We start from the raw sequence: 16,946 nt of genomic DNA on the forward strand, positions 1-16,946 counted from the left end.
AAGAGAATCAAATGGAAGGGATGCAAAAAGGGTTAGAGGGGTTAGAAAACAGTATGGAAGGCAAATTGAGGGACATGAGGGACCAAGCGGAAAGGGAAGTTAAACAAATGGAGCAGCAGATAGAGGGGGTCAGAATGGGGGTAGAAACCAAACTGGATGCTCACAGGGAGGAAATGGAGCAGATGAGGGTGGCATCTGGGCAGGAGATGCAAGTGATGGGAGAGGAGATCAGAAGAGGAGTGAGTGAGGAGGTCGGAGGAGTGCGCGAGGAGGTGAGGCACTGTAAGGAGCGCATGGAGAAAGAGGTGAGAAAGGGGACTGTAAAATTGCAAGGTGGTATAGAGGAGTTGACGCTGGGAGTAGAACAACTGACAGTGGGACAAAAGGAGTTGGGGGACCAGGTAAAGAAGAACACAGCGGTAATAGAGGGTTTAAAATCGACACAGAAGGAGATGAAAAAGGACGTAGGGGTAATTAAAAAAGAGTGCCAGACGGTACATGAGGACCTGACGAGGAAAATGGACAAGGTGGTAGAGGTAATGGAGGTTAAAGAGCGGGAGGTGCGGGAGCACATAGAAAAAAATAAAGTGGAGTTAGAGGAAGAACTTAAAGGGGCGCACGAAGAGATGAAGGAGATGAAGCAAAAATTAGAGGAAGTGGAAGAAGGGGTGAGCGAAATTAAGAAGCGACGGAGAGAGGATAAGAAAGAGATAAAGGAGGAAGTAAAAGAATTGGTCCAAAGTCTGTGTTCGGATCGTGATGATGTGCTCATTAACCGGATGAGGGATTCGCAGGTGATGGAGGAGAAGCGAAGAGAAAGAGGACCCGGTGTAAGTGGTGACCAATATGGTCGTGCGTATGATGCGCCAGGGGATTTAAAAAGCTTGGGGATTGGTCTGGATCCGGGTGTTCGTGAAAGGCCGTTGGTGAGGTGTGTGACAGGTCTGGTGTGCGAAAGAGGAGGTGTGCGAGAAAGTCCGACTCTGGGGTGTGTGAGGAAAAAGTGCGTGCCAAGGAGTGAGGGTGCTGGCGAGAGTGAGTCGGTCGTAGCGCGTGTGCGAGGGGGCACATGGAAGCGCGGTGTGGTGAGTGTTACAGAGGGTGTGACGGGAGAGTGTGCACAGGAGTGTGCGCGAGAAAGGTGTGTGACGGACAGGTGCATGAGGAAAGAGTGCGCTGTCAGAAGTAAGGAAGAGTGTCCACCTGTGGTGAGTGTTACAGAGGGTGTAACGGGAGAGTGTGCGCGAGAAAGGTGTGTAACGGACAGGTGCATGGGGAGAGAGTGCGCTGTCAAAGGCAAGGAAGAATGCATGCCTGTGGTGAGTGTTACAGAGGGTGTGACGGGAGAGTGTGCGCGAGGAAGGTGTGTAACGGACAGGTGCATGGGGAAAGAGTGCGCTGTCAAGAGTAAGGGTGAGTGCGCTGTCAGGAATGGAGGTGGAAGTAGTGAGAGTGACATGGAGCGTGAGTTAGTTGTGACAGGTGAGCGAGGATGTACACCTGGAATAGAAGGATGCACACCTGGAATGGTAGAGCGTGAGTGGGAATGCACGCTGGAGTTGGTGGTGAGGCACGTGGTTGGGTGTGCGAATGAGGGCACACCTGTGATTGTCACAGAGGAGGTGACCGAGGAGGGGGTGCGAAGCGGTGTATTGGTGAGGTGTGCGACCAACGAATGTGTGCCAAAGTGTTCGGTGGTCAGGTGTGTGACCAAGGCTGTGAGTGGAATGGGTGTACCTGGGTGTGTAAGGAAAGGTACGAGGAGCATGGGCACGGCTGGATGTGTGAGCAAGGAACGGGCTGCGGGGTGTAAGCGTCCAGGTGAAGCATCGACGTTACACGGGGTAGAGTTTAGAACGACTTATAGCCGAATCGGGCCCTCGGTGCGTGCTGGGTTTCGCTTTGAACGGCCGCGTCCGTGCTCCACTAGGCGGAGCTGGCAGCCCGATAGAAAGGGTCGTTATGGCGACCGCGTTTTGTTGAGACGTGCCGGCAGGTCGAGATCGGGACATTGGATGGCTCCACGCCGAGGTGAGGCGTGGGATCTCGGCCCGGGTAAGCCTCCGTCCCTGCACCGAGTACCGGACGTGTCCAGCCGCTGGCACAAAACAACCAGCATCCATTGCTTGGCTTTACGAAGCCGGGCTTTGGACAGGGATTGGCGCACCGAGAGGTATTAGTGAGTAGACTGGGTGATGAGGTTAGTGTTTTGGACCCAAAATTAGAGAAAAACAAAATTTGATGATTGGCAAGGGATTGGCAGTAGTGATTGGCAGATGATGGGCAGTGATTGGCAAATTTTTAATTTGTTGAAATTTGATGTGCAAAATTGGTAGTGAGAGACCCCCGATGTGGTGGGATGGCAAATCCACCATCCTTCCCATGGTGGGGCAAAGGAGCAATAGATTATGGGGTGTATGGCAGTGAAAACTAGCCCGGGTGGGTTAGGATATGGTGTGTAGGGATCTAGCGAAGATGACCTTAGGTAACGTTAAGTTTAGTTAGTGACTGATACCTGTAGTGGGGACGCAGGTAGATTAGTATGGATGATAATGACGAGGGAGCGCAATAGTTTAAAGGGACGACTGGGAAGCGCAAGTTTCAGAAGGGAGTAGTTAGCTGAGATGATGCCGTGTGTGTGAGAATTGAACAGGTGTGATTGCACAGGTGTGCAACTGGACAGGTGTGTGGAGCAGTGTATGAGTAGTGAGTGTGTGGATCAGCGCGAATGCGCTTGGGGAGAGAAGGGTGCAGGTGGCACCAGGTGTGAGAGCACAGGTGTGCAAGTACAGGTGTGTGGAGAGAGTTGGAGTGAGTGGTACGGAGTGGTGTGCATGGTGCGAAGGTGTGGATGGAGGAAGAGTGGACCCCTTTCACGAGTACCCGGGGCGGGTAGTGTAAGTGTTAGGTAGAGGGTACAGGAAAATTGTGGTTGGATATTGGCATTTGTGGTGCGGTTGCAGAATGGTGTTGTGAATGGGTGCATTAGTGTTGTGGAAATGGCTGGGCGTGTAGCCTGTTAGTGTGTGTAGTCGGTTGGGCACTCCACCACTGTGAGGATGTCGGCCAGGTGAGGCCGCAGGTGGGCTCTGGGAGCCGGTAGTTGTGAGTGGGTGCCTGAGGATCCCGGGTGTGGATCGGGCAGCCCAGTGCCAGAGAGGGCACGGAGTGGGGAGAGAGCCAGAGGGCCTTCCCCTGGTAGTTAGGTTAGGGTAAGGAGCAGGTAAGCTCGGAGGCAACTGCAGTGGTGGAGGGGTGCAGGTGGGTAGACCCACTGGGAGAGGTACACGCCACAGCCCAGAAATTGTACGAGGGCACCGGGAGATGAATCGGGGGAGTGAGACCCCAAATTGAAGAGCACCACAGTTGGCCAATGGGAATTGGTTTTTAGAACCCATAGTGTAAGAGGGCCAATGGTTTGGCCGGAGGAAGACCCCGGGTAGTGTAAAGTTGTTAAAGTCATTTAGGAGATAGTTAGGATTGATGAACCTGTCGCACCATACGCAGCCACTTACCTGTGGTGATGATGATGACTCCACACCTGTGTTTTCTTTGTTTTGTTGCAGGAAATGAGAATTGCTGTGTGGATTGGTGAGACGCATCACGACGTGGATGAGACATTGGGGTGATTCCATCTCTCCCTCCTTAGGAGGGACTGATGATGAATTGGTGATGGCAAATTTTGATGTTGAGTTGAAAATGGCAAATTTTGATGAGAGTTGAAAATGGCAAATTTGATTGGTTAGGAGGGAGAGAAGACGAATTTGGTATATGGGAGGAACGGGGAAGACAGTAGGGATGTTTGTTGATTTGTAAAGTAGATGTTTATGAGTAGTGTTGTGTTGTGTGGATGCAGTAAGGGGTAAGGGAGGGGCCATGTAGGTTACCTGGTGGGGGGGGGGCGTACGATAGGAACGTACCTGTCTCACCTGGTTCCCATGTGCCCCCAGTGTGCATTACCTTACATTGCGTGCACTTTTGCGCCCTTACCACCTTACTCACTTGTCTGCCTCTTTTGTCTCCCACCTCCGAGGATCTGGCTTTGGGGTAGAGAGAGAGGAGAGAGAGGTGCTGGCGACGCAGTTGTGGGCCTGCACTTTCGCTGTTCGCTGCCTGGATCGGTACACCATATGGACCGCAATGTTTGTGGCCACCCACAATGGACCGCAGTTCGTTTGCGGCCAAGCACCACCCGGGGATGGACCTATGGGTCAACGTGGCACCTATGCCATACAGGTGAACCACTTTTAGTTAAACACCAAGTGCACCACAAGAAGAGCAAGAGACACCTGCAGGGTTAGGGGTTGTCGAATTTATTTTTATTCCAATGAACAATGGTGACTGCACCGATTGGTGGTGGGGTGGTGCTTTTGATGCTGGGAAAGGGTGCTCTGCACGTTATTAAAGGGCCGTCGGCCACAGAGCACTCGTGGGTTGGTGTATCGATGTTGGCAAGCGCTCTCTCTCTATGCATAACATCTGCATGTGTTCCTCCAAAGACAGGTCCTGGATCGTAGTGTAAATATCAGCGTAGTCTTGTAAATAATGCTCCCTACCGGCTGTATGTTTAGTTTGAGAATTCTTTCCGGATTCGGTTATCCTGTGGGTGTGTTTCTGTGAGGAGAAGGGTGCAACGTCGCAGGGGGACATATTTACTCATTTGTGAATATCTGTAAAACTGTCGCACTCAGGGTAGAGTTAATAGTAGAGGGAACTACATTGCGTGCCACACTAAAGTAGGTAAAAATTTATCGGGTCGGGACGCCCCGAGGGTAGAGAAGGGTGCAATGTTGCGAATATGGAATTTGACCTCCATATCCGCTTGTAAATATTCCCCTATCTTCTCCGATACTCCCCAACTCTCCCCTTACCCCATTCCCTAGTCCCATTGTCTGTAAACAACACCCATTAGAGCCGATCTTCCCCTTCATTCCCCCATTAAATGTCGTGCCCAGGTCCCCCGCACCACACGTAGACAATTATAGGACATCTTGCTAGTTATTCTTAATCTATGTCAGTTAAGGACTTGTTTCCATTAATTATGACTCTTCGTTGCACCAGAATGTGATGATATGGCACCAGTAGGAGTTTAGGACCTTCCCATACCTCCCCGCATCTCTTCCCATCATCTCAAGCTCCAACAACAACCACAACAACAGCGGCTTTGCGTCCTCACTCCGGCTCGGTTGGCCGCCATTGAACATGTGCTCGACGGGGTTACCCAGAAGGGGGCTCCCTGTCGGCCCCTCGTCAAGGGCGGAGCCGGTAACCCCCGCACCCAATGAGAAGCCATGGGCCGATGCCATATGGGGCGGAGCTAACGAGCGAGGGCGTGACTCCCCGCCGGATATACGCGGCCCCGCGCCGGACGTGACGTCAGATGCGCCCCGAGCTTGGAAGGACAAGACGCCACCCTCCCGAGCGCTGAGCGACCTCCCCAGCTTGAGACCAAAGTCGCGACCCACGAGCGCTGAGCGACCTCCCCGCATCTGCTGGACACCACCGTACGCGATTCTGTCCCTGAGCCAGGTGCACCTGAGCCATCGACTGCCGCTTTCCTGGCCATCAAACCCCGTGTGAGTGAGCCTTGTCCCGTTTATCTGTGGTCTGTCTAGGGTTAATATAAGAGTGTGTTTAAGTGCCCACCTTCCTATGTTTCCCTCTTGTCCCTGTAATCTAACCTTTTCCGCCTTAATATAACCTCCTCCGGAGGTCTTGAGAACTGAACCCCTGGTGTCGTATTGTGTGATTGTAATCCAGCCGTGTGTCTTCTTTTTCTTTCCTATTGAGCCAGCATAGCGCGGCTTCGTCGACGTTCGAGTACAATCGGGTAACTTGTACGGATACGGCGGCCATCCCGCTCGGCCCACCATACCATCAAAGTCGTATCTGTAACAATATTTATGTCTCGACGTGATACCCAACAGTCTTCGTCAGACTCCACGTGACTTACATAATCATTGTTTTGGGTTAAATATATTGCATTTGCATCACTCCTTCTGTCTGTAGAACACTCATTTTGGGGGCACAACCCGTTTGTCAGGCACGTGTCCAAAAATAAATAAATAAATAATATGGAAGCCTATAAGTTATCAGTTTGTAAAAACCTTTTATACGAGTACCTCATACTAATTGTCAAAAATTGTAGTTTATAGGATTTATCTCCTTGAAAGTTAGGAGAGTAAAACTAATTTGGATGTCAGGGCTCAAAATTAATTGCTTTTCCAACCTGTCCATGGGACAGGTAGGTTTTAGAGTTTACATATCTCATCAACCTGGTGTTGGGCTAGCGGCTAGGGTGCCGGCTTAGGATCTTAGGATCCTGGGTTCGAATCCCGGTCGATTGCTGAATTAACGCCAGGGGGGTTGACTCAGCCTGTCATTCATCCTTCCGAGGTCAGCTAATTGAGTACCAGTTCATTGGTAATTCCCTGTTTGTCGTTAAAGGCGGCAAAAAGGGTTGGCGTCAGGAAGGGCATCCGGCCGTAAAACATTGCTTCAAAAAGGGGACCGAAAAACAACAACAACCACGGTTCCCGAAAAAAGGCCAACCCCTGCTTTGTGGGGAAAAATGGCCTCTAAAGGTGGTTATATATATGTTTTTATATCAACCATTGCACCATACAAAAAACAAACAAATAAATAACTAAATAAAATGCATCCATACCCACATCACCATAAATGCAATCAATAACCTGGCCCCAAACAGTATCCTGGGGATTAAAGCACCACCCATCGGCATGAAAGAAATTATTCCCCAGGTCTGCTCATGTTCACCTTTCATGCCTCCGCTGTGGATGCCACCCACAGCATTTACAGTACCCATAAAGATCCTCTCATTTGCTGATAATCACTGTATCATGACTACTGGCTGACTGATTAATGTTTGGTACCTTCCGGGTGTCGTAGAAAGCTGAAATTTGGTGTGCCGATGAACATCAAAGCCAGTACACAGCAAGAAAAAAAAACAAAAACAAAAAAACAGAACCACCGGAAAGCATCCACAAATTAAAATTTACGTTAAAAACCGTAAACGTGCCCATAAATCGTGCGGATTTTTTGGCCATTGAGTCTGCCCTCCGCATAGTCCCGGCTCTACTCCCTGCTTCGCCTACCCGGCTCCTTCGTCTGCTCGCTGTTTCCTCGGGCACGCTCTCGTAGGTTGTGTCCTTCGCAGCGGTTTTCCCGCCGTGATCTTGATTTGTAGCGGCGGCGGTTGATTGCCGCTGCATTTCCCGCTTTGCCGTGATCAACCTTGGCCTCGTGTTCATCTCTTTGCTCCTGTCTGCCCTCTGCTTGGTCCCGACTCTGCTCCTGGCTTCACCTACCTGGCTCCTCTGTCTCCTTCGTTTCCTTGGGCCTGCTCCCGTGGGTTGGGACCATTGTTTCACCTCCTCAACCTTGGCCCCGTCTCGTCTCTCCGCTCCTGCCTGGCATGGCTCTGCGGTACTCCGCCACAAGGCTCCTTCTGCTCAATACCCGCTCCACCCCATCATGCATCTCTGCCATCAAATCAAATTGACTCCTCCGACGACCCAGGTACATTCACCGTGGCTCCGGTCGTAAGTTTGTATATGTACAATCAGGTCACTCCATCCCCGTCCTCTGGTCGGCTCAGCGCACTCCCACTCATCGTCCCAGCGCACCTGGTCACGGCAACGCACAAAATCGCACCTCCTGCCTGCGAACCCTGGCTAAATCACCTGAATTCATCCCCGCTGTTCAAAACAACATCAAGCTCACCCTGTTCAACACCCGGTCCCTCAACAACAAATGCCTCATCCTCAACGACTACATCCTGGATAACAAACTGGACTTTCTCTGTCTCACCGAAACCTGGCAACAACCTCTGGACACTACTACACGCTCAACCTCACCACACCCAATGGATATTCCTACGTCAATAAACCGCGCTCGGAGGGCCGAGGTGGTGGAATTGCCGTTATCCACCATCAAGACATCAGGACCAGCCTCATCCCCATCGCCTCATCCTCATCCTTTGAACACCTGGCTTTTAAACTCTCTGGTTGCACGCAGTCAGTCATGGCTGTCGTCTACCGCCCTCCCAAACCACACCCATTATTCCTGTCTGACTTCTCCTACTTTCTGACCCAGCTATGTTCCCTCTCCCCCTCAATCCTCCTCCTTGGTGATTTCAATATCCACATGGACTCCACTGACTCCACAATAACCACTGACTTCACTGATTTACTCACCTGCTTTAACCTCACTCAACATGTCAACTTTCCTATGCATATCCGTGGTCACATTTTGGACCTTGTCTGCTACACTGGATTAATTTTGCACCATCTCTCTGGCTCCGACCTCACCCTCTCTGACCACTTAGCCATCACTATGACCATCAACATCCCCACCCCAACACCAAGACCAAGACCAAGACCAAGACCAAGACATTATCGCACTATCAACTTCCGTAAGCTAAACGCTCTTTCACCTACCTCATTCTCATCCACCCTCTCTGAAAAAATGTCCACTTCTCCCTTCATTGACCTCCACACCCCTTCCGACCTCACTGACTACTACAACCACACTCTCTCCTCCTGCCTTGACCAGCTTGCGCCTGTAAAAACCAAAACAGTTTCTTTCACCCATTCTGCTCCCTGGTTTACCCCTGAACTCCGCCTGATGAAAACTCGTGCTCGCCAACTTGAAAGACTCCGCAATAAAACAGGTCTCACAGTTCACTCCCAAGCCTACAAGGACCACCTACAACACTACAAAGATGCCCCCTCCCACGCCCGCTCTGCCTACTACTCTCAAATTATCCACTCTGGCTCCGGGAACCCAAAAGCACTCTTCTCGACAATAAACAAACTCCTCCGCCCCCTGGACACCACCACCCAGTCATTCACAGTAGACAACTGCATCTCCTTCCTTTCTTTCTTCCAATGCAAAATTGACAACATCTACAACAGCTTGACCACCGCCACACCCGCTCCCCCTCCAACCACCTGCCCCCCCTTATCCTGCCTTCCCCTGTCTCAATTCTCCCCGGTCTCCCCTACTGACCTCTCTGAACATTACCGGCACTGCCCTCTCTTGGATTAAATCATACCTCTCTGACAGACACCAGTTCATCTCCATCAATAACTGCAAATCCCCCACTGCTCCCCTCCCCCAAGGTGTCCCCCAAGGTTCAGTTCTTGGCCCCCTCCTCTTCATCCTTTACCTGTCCCCCCTCGGTCACTTAATCCGCCGTCATGGTCTCCAATTCCACTGCTTCGCCGATGACATCCAGCTTTTCATCTCCACCAAGTCCGTCTCCACCGACACCCACTCTATCCTGACAAACTGCATCTCTGAAATAAAATCCTGGCTTCAAATCAACTTCCTCAAACTTAACTGTGATAAATCTGAAATAATCATCATTGGCCCAAAAACGCTCACAAAATCCACCCATAACTTTGCCCTCAACATCGACGGTATCCCAGTATCCACCTCCCCTCTCATCCGGAATCTTGGCGTCATCTTTGACCAAACCCTCTCCTTCGACAAATACACTAAACAGATCACAAAGACAGCCTTCTTTCACCTGAAAAACATCGCCCGTCTCCGCTCATCCCTCTCCTCCACGGCTGCAGAAACCCTCATCCACGCCTTCATCACCTCCCGTCTGGACTACTGCAATAGCCTCCTCTATGGTTCACCCTCAACAATCACCAATAAACTCCAATACATTCAGAACTCCGCTGCCCGTCTACTCACCCATTCCCGGACCCGTGACCACATCACCCCCGTCCTTTACAAGCTTCACTGGCTCCCCATCTCCCAGAGAATCCAGTACAAAATCCTCCTCTTGACCTACAAAGCCCTCCATAACCTGGCCCCATCCTACCTGGCTGACCTCCTCTCCAGACACACTCCCACCCGCAACCTCCGCTCTGCTGGTACCAACCTCCTGACCCCCCCCCCCCCCCCCCCCCCCCATCCGGACCAAATTCTGATCCTGGGGGGACAGGGCCTTCTCCATCGCTGCTCCCACCCTCTGGAACTCACTACCTCACACCATCAGAGACTCCTCCTCACTCACCACATTCAAAACATCACTAAAGACCCACCTGTTCAGCATTGGATTCAACATTCAACCCACAGCATTTATCCCCTGACTATCACTTCTCCTTCTCCCTCCTTTTGCTTTAAATATTTCCCTATTTATTCTTGTCTTTTTGCAATTGTTGTTTTCATGTTTTGTTATGCATTATGTTTTGCACTCTGTCAAAGCACCTTTGGGCTTCATGAAAAGCGCTATACAAAATAAATGAATTATTATTATTATTATAAAAAATAAAACCTCAGTCAATATCTAGCATTTGTAAATTGTAATTTATATAACGGTAAACTGTGAAATAAAAATCATGATGAAAATTTACGTAAAAACTAAACGTGTCCATAAAATAAATAAATACCGAAATTTATATCTAGCAGGAGGTCGGTGCTTGCCTATAAATCAATCACCTAAGTACAAAGCACGGTTTATTATTGCTAACACAATGTGTAAGTAAGCATACCCCACTAGTTGTTGCTCTTTAACCGCCACTATTATCCGACCTTGTGGGGTCGGCCGGGGGAAAGCTTGGCCTAAGTCTTTCACAAACCGGCATGGCCAGGCCTGGCATTCGCTTAGTTAGGGCAGGAATTTGGAATGTTGGCCATGGTGTCGGCGATACTCGCCTACTCTTAGCGAAGGACACCATGGGATCTTTAACATCCACCAACCCATGCTGGCAGAAGGGACTCCCAGTTTAACGTCCATCGGCACACACATTGGTGAATCACCCTGCCTGTGAAACATCGAACTGACAATTTATAGCTGGGTCGGGATTCAAACCCAGGCTAGACAGCTTAAAGGCGAGTGTGCATACCTCTAGGCCAGCCTGTCAGCCCGTCAGCATACCCCACTAGTATCTATTATAAATAATAAGGAATGCCCTCAGAGCTAGACAATTACATCATTAATGTATCCTTGTCCACTGCGAATGGTGCTGTACTGGATGCCTCCACCATAAAGTTTCGTCAATGTGCCGCTGTAGCAGCAGTTTTATAGTTTCTTTGCGATTTTGTTGGATCAAACATCTCAGCATCTAGCAATTCCCAGTATGTGTGGAATACAAGGAAGGCACCATTCTGTCCAGCCAACGGGCTAAATACATATCAGTATAACAAATCTCCAGTCTGTCTCAGTATCGAGTGTCAACGTCACATATCCCCTTAACATTGCTCATTTGTCACGATGCTGACTTGTAAATATATTCCCCAAGTTCCAAAATAGTAACAAAAACAAGGCTTTTAATTGCGATTGGCCTGTCTATGCTGGGAGTTGTTCCACCACAAAGTTTGCCCAATCACTTCAAATGAACACGACTTGCGTCGCCAAGCTAAGAGCAGATTTGGAGCAAAGATCCAATACCATTTTGTTTAGAAAACACTGCCACACCCAGCAGGGGAATAACATAATTTTCCTCCCTGAAAATAGAAACCAGAAGGAAATTGAGCACTTCCTGGCATTGCATACATACGACATTTCAAAACTCAATCCATTAACATTTTGCAGTTAAATGCAGATCTTTGCTAATCTATATTCTATTATTCTCAAAATGTTTGGCTCGAAAACTCAATGAACAAATTTACACCAAGTATAATAGCCATTATTGAAATTAATAAAGCACGATTCTAAAGGCACAACTTGTCCCAACACCACAAGGCCTGCGAGCTATTACAGTTGCACACCACCCTCATTCGACGAGTCAATAATCCAAATTTTTACGACCGATTCATCAAATACAGTAATGAAAAAAAATAAATGTTAAAGGCAGATTGTACTTTACATTATACGATGTTTATGGAACTACTGTTATAATGGTCTAAATTCCATAACCCCTTTCACAATGAGCTAATTACCTCTGCCACCTAAAGTGAAGAAGAAAAGAAGAACCACCTTTAGAGGCCATTTTCCCCTGCAAAGCAGGGGTTAGCCTTTTTCGGGCACCATGGTCCCCTTTTTGAAGCAATGTTTTATGGCCGGATGCCCTTCCTGCCACCAACCCTGTTAGTCGACTCTTGCGACACACGGGGAATTACCAGTGAACTGGTACTCAATTTGCCGACCTCGGAAGGATGACAGGCTGAGTCAACCCCCCTGGCGTTAATTCAGCGATCGACCGAGATTCGAACCCAGGATCCTAGGATCCCAAGCCGACACCCTAACCGCTAAGCCACCTAAAGTGGATGGAAGCTATGTTTTCACCCCTGCCAGTTTCAAACAGTTTGTCTGTTTATCTGTTTGTCTGTGAAGGAGATATCTCAAAAAGTTGTGGACGGTTTCAGACGAAATTTGGCGGAGTGGTAATGTGTGTGACAAAAGGACGAAATTATTAGATTTTGGTGAAGATCCGAATCCGGCTAGTACAATTTTTTTTTAAGCGATTCTTCACCATTGGGAGATAGGGCCAAAAACGATATATAGCACGATATCTCAAAAAGTTATGGACGGATTTGGACGAAACTTGGTGGAGAGGTTGTGTGTGTGACAAGGACGATTTGATTCAATTTTGGTGAAGATCTGGATCTAGATAGAAGAATTTAAGTGATTCTTCACCATTGGGAGATAGGGCCAAAAACGATATATAGCACGATATCTCAAAAAGTTATGGACGGATTTGGACGAAACTTGGTGGAGAGGTTGTGTGTGTGACAAGGACGATTTGATTCAATTTTGGTGAAGATCTGGATCTAGATAGAAGAATTTAAGTGATTCTTCCCTATTGAGCGATAGGACCAAAAACTATATATAGCAAGATGTCTCAAAAAGTTATGAACGAGTTCTGACATGGACGAGTTATGACAAAACTAGTGCATAAATTGGTTAGGTGACAAGAACAAGCCGATTAGATTTTGGTTCAGGTCCGAATCCAGATCTGACCTATGGGTGGATACAAAACAAACTGTTCAGTGTGGCGGAGGTGTGCTCTCTACTGAGTGCCGTTCTAATTTTAACATGTTTTAATATGCCTTTTCTGATGAGAATGTCACCTACTGTCGATGTTATCGCAAATCTCAGCAAGATTTCGAAAACAAATGAAGAAGAATCAAGAAAAAGAAAAAAAAGTGATCCCAGGGAACATTAACACAAAGATTAAATTGGAGTCATTATGAGCTGCACTGTTAGAACAGAGTTATCTGCTTTTTCTTTTCATATATTACGCTTTCACACATCATGCATTATACATCTATCTATAATTCCAGTAATCTCTGTGTGTATGTTTGTATGTATGTATGTATGTATGTATGTATGTATGTATGTATGTTTGTCTGTGACCGCTGTTTCTCGACAACTACCGGTCCGATATACTTGAAACTTGCCAGGTATATTGCTGGGGACCCGAGGATGTGCCTTTTCAAGGTTTCATATTAATCGGAGAAGTAGTTACCGAGCTATGTCCAAAAAACGATTCAACCAATCAGAGAGCAGCGAGCTATCACGTGTGCCGAACGTGGCGAACAGACTCTGCCTCGGACGGCACATTTGAGAGCGTATTCATTTATTTCACGTTGGCAAACTATGTTGGCGTTCAACTATGTTTTAAAACTAATTAAAACTAATTTGCGATTCATCGTAACTGCGATATGCGACCTTCCGGACAGTGAAGACTGCACTTCCGGCAGCCAATCACAGAACGCGTTGTTGCGTAGGCGTGGCCGATGTGAGAGCGAGCCGAGCCGAGCGCGTGCGCCATTACGGTTCGTAATTCGATTTCTTCCGGAGAAAATAATAATTTCTCGATTTCTTATGCGCATTATTTCTCCCAATTCAGTCAGAGCGAAGGGCGGAAGTGAAGAGCGTTGTTTTTTTTGTTTACGGGCGTACGGGCGTACGGGCGGGGTAGAGCGTACGGGTAGCGTTTTTTTTTTTTTTTTGGCAAGGAACGGGCACCCACGTACGGGCATGCCCTAGTATCTACAATGCTGTCACCAATCATGTTTGAAAGACTCGTATGTAGGGGATTGGTACAAGTTAAGCACAACGATCTGATCTGACAAAATGAGTTAACAAAAGACGTCAATTTAAGGATAAATAATTTTCAAAGGCCTTATATTAATAACACCCTCACTCTGTGTGCATGTCCATATGCGTCATACTGGGAAGTTTGTCATCCCTCTCCCAGCAGTAGTTAGGGGTGGAATTTGGAATTTGTTCAGAGTGCCGGCGATGGATCGCCTACTCCTCCCGAAGGACACCGTGGTTTCTTTAACGTCCACCAACTGATGCCAGCAGAAGGAACACCCATTTTTATGTCTATTTGAGGGACGCCACATACAATGATGCCTCGCTCGGCATGCAAAAAACCAGGACGTGAGATTGTAGCAGAGTCAAGGTTCAATCCCAGGCGAGACAGCTCAGAGGTGAGTGTGCATACCTCTAGTCTAGGCAATCCTGCCAACCCCGTATACACGCTTTTTATTACTAAGTACAGTCTGTTTATCATACAAACTCATCAACTTCCGTTTATATTTAGTCTTCCCTCTCTGCGGCACCAGGCCCAAAGGCAGGTTCAGTTCTGCTAAAGCAGTCTCTTGGCAAGGAGCTCGCTGGGTGCTTTGTTGTTGCCTTCCCAGCATTATTCGACGCAGAAATTTTTATTTGTTCAGGGTGTTGAAAATACCTCGCAAACTCATCCCAAAAGACAACATGTGATCTTTGACGTTCAGCAGCTCATGCCCGCCGACGGGTCAGGTATTCTGATAGTCTGCGGCATAGATTGCAAGATTTGACCAGGCAAAACACCTTGCACGATTGGAGAGGACGTTTGGCATCTGAAGGGTCTCGGGCTCCCCGTTTTGTACAACCCGAGGCCCATCTTGCACAACCCAAGCAGCACAAAATGAGACTTTCGCTTGCCAAACATATAAAAACTGAACTTTCAATTCAACGGTGACCATCCCATCGATACGCGCACATATCTACCTGCGAGATGTGATTGATGGACGATTCCATTTTGCGGAGTTGCGACGCCTGAATGTCAAGCATTTGTAATACATTGTTAGCCAATGTGTTTATCTGGTAGGCCACGCTTGCTAGGGACTGCGTTGTATACGCCTTCGTTTCTTCCAATGCTCGCCGTTTGTCCTGAGCCTGAAATGAAAACAAAACAAAAGTCACGCAGAGATAATAATAATAATAATAATAATAATAATAATAATAATAATAAATTATTTGATATATGGACTCAATTCCTGGCATTGACATGCCACCACTATGCATTTGTAAATAAATAAAAATCAGGAGCGAAAAGATCACAAACCATTAACGTCACCGAGTGAGAATAAACCATCTTTTAATTCCGATTCGAATGTGCTGTACTCTCACTGCCGAATCCGTTTCTTGGCAAGGGTTTATATAACTAGGTAGTTTGCCATTTCCTTCCCAGCAGTAGTTAATATGGCAGCAATTTGGAATTTGTTCATGGTGCCGGTGATAAGCTCGCCTCCTCTTCGCTAAGGACACCGTGGGATTTTAATGCCAGCAGGCAGGACGCCCAGCTTAATGTCCACCCGAGGAAGGCGCGCGCGCACACACATTGGTCCTGCCCGTGAATCACCAGGATGGCAGTTTACAGCTGGGTCGGGATTCAAACCCAGGCTAGACGGCTGAAAAGGTACCTGTAGGCAAGGCTATCCTGCTAGCCCCATCTTTTATAACTTCCCCAATAATAATAATAATGTTCCCCTACAAGGACCTTCAATGGAGGCCATGAAACCACCACGTGACGTTAAATCCTGAGCTACCCGTATCGCAATCCCACTCACATCTGAAACACCATTCGTGAGTTGGCCACAAGGGGCAGGTAGCACGGCCATGCACACACAGCATCGAACATGAGCCAAGCCAGTGGTGACATTGGACTACCAACGCAAGTGAATCACAGGTTTCTTCTTCTTCTTCTTCTTCCTTTTTCACCCCCACCGCCCGCTCCCTCAACACTGTTTCACCCCTCCGCCATAAACCCCCAAATCCCGATCCTCCGGCCGTCCCAAAGCGGCCAACACACCCTTCCCTATTTTATTATTTATTTTTCACCGAAGCCGATAAACGCGACACCGGAAGGGTCCAAGGACGACGGCACCACGGTCCGCGTTTCCCTCACAAATGTCCGTGCCGTCCCTTCACGACACGGCTCGCTGTGTCACCCTCAATATGTCACTCGCACGGTGAGCCTCGTTACAGTTTCCGCCGCCGACGAACGCCTGCGACTGTGGGCCGCAGTCAGGAAGAAAGGAGACAAATGGGCGAGAACGAGGACGGAAACGGGAATTGTGACCGAACGTGCGGCGGATCGGGCGCGACGCTCCGAACCTGGATGTAGTTGTTCTCGCAGTACTCCGCGACGCGCTCCAGGTTGTGGTGGCTCTCTATGAGGGCGCTCCGCGCCGCGGGGATCTCGTCGTCCAACAGCATCTGCAACTCGGCCATGTCAGCCGCTCATGATGCCCCGCCTTCAACGCGCGGCCCGTCTCAATGCTACGCCATGACGTCACGAGAGACGTGCGAATCTTCCTCTTCGTACATATATTTTTGCAATCGAGAATGGCGTCTTTAAAATCTTGAGGCTCAACGTATGCCACGCCCCCAAAGTATCACGTGATACATCGAGTGAAGTCTGACCCCTGGTACTCTCGATTGACCTTTTTACCCACTCTCCTCAGTCGTTCGGCGGTTAGGTTACGCCGTGTGCCAGTATTTACGTCTCTACGTACTAGTTCTTGTTTTCCGGCATTGCAGTGCAGACTGACTCTTTTTTTCCATAATTTTACGGGCATGAATCATACCATAGTTTTCCTTCAACATTTGCATTATTAACAGTGTAAAGGCATTACCAGTAGGTTACCTGAGATAAATCTATCTCGGAGGTGAGGAAGGGTTGTTTTTT

General features: G+C 48.5%; 1 protein-coding gene across 21 annotated transcripts in view; it reads right to left on the minus strand.

Annotated features, from left to right (window-relative positions):
• The window catches only part of ABI1 (abl interactor 1), a 134,360-nt gene extending 117,804 nt beyond the window's left edge, over nucleotides 1-16,556 (minus strand). For 20 of the 21 annotated variants that reach the window (XM_078785307.1, XM_078785303.1, XM_078785309.1 and 17 more), the window contains exons 1-2: nucleotides 16,373-16,549; nucleotides 14,984-15,151 (exon numbers count right to left, since the gene is read on the minus strand). In XM_078785307.1, coding sequence (XP_078641433.1) covers nucleotides 14,984-15,151; nucleotides 16,373-16,489 — 285 coding nt within the window. In that variant the 5' untranslated portion in view covers nucleotides 16,490-16,549. Of the gene's footprint in view, nucleotides 1-14,983; nucleotides 15,152-16,372 lie in introns of all 21 variants that reach the window. The other variant, XM_068127156.2, reaches the window with a different exon arrangement.
• Between the last annotated feature and the right edge of the window lie 390 nt (nucleotides 16,557-16,946).

Source organism: Myxine glutinosa, chromosome 10 (genome assembly GCF_964187855.1).
Source record: "Myxine glutinosa chromosome 10, kmMyxGlut1.1, whole genome shotgun sequence".
NCBI classification, from domain to species: Eukaryota; Metazoa; Chordata; class Myxini; order Myxiniformes; family Myxinidae; genus Myxine; species Myxine glutinosa.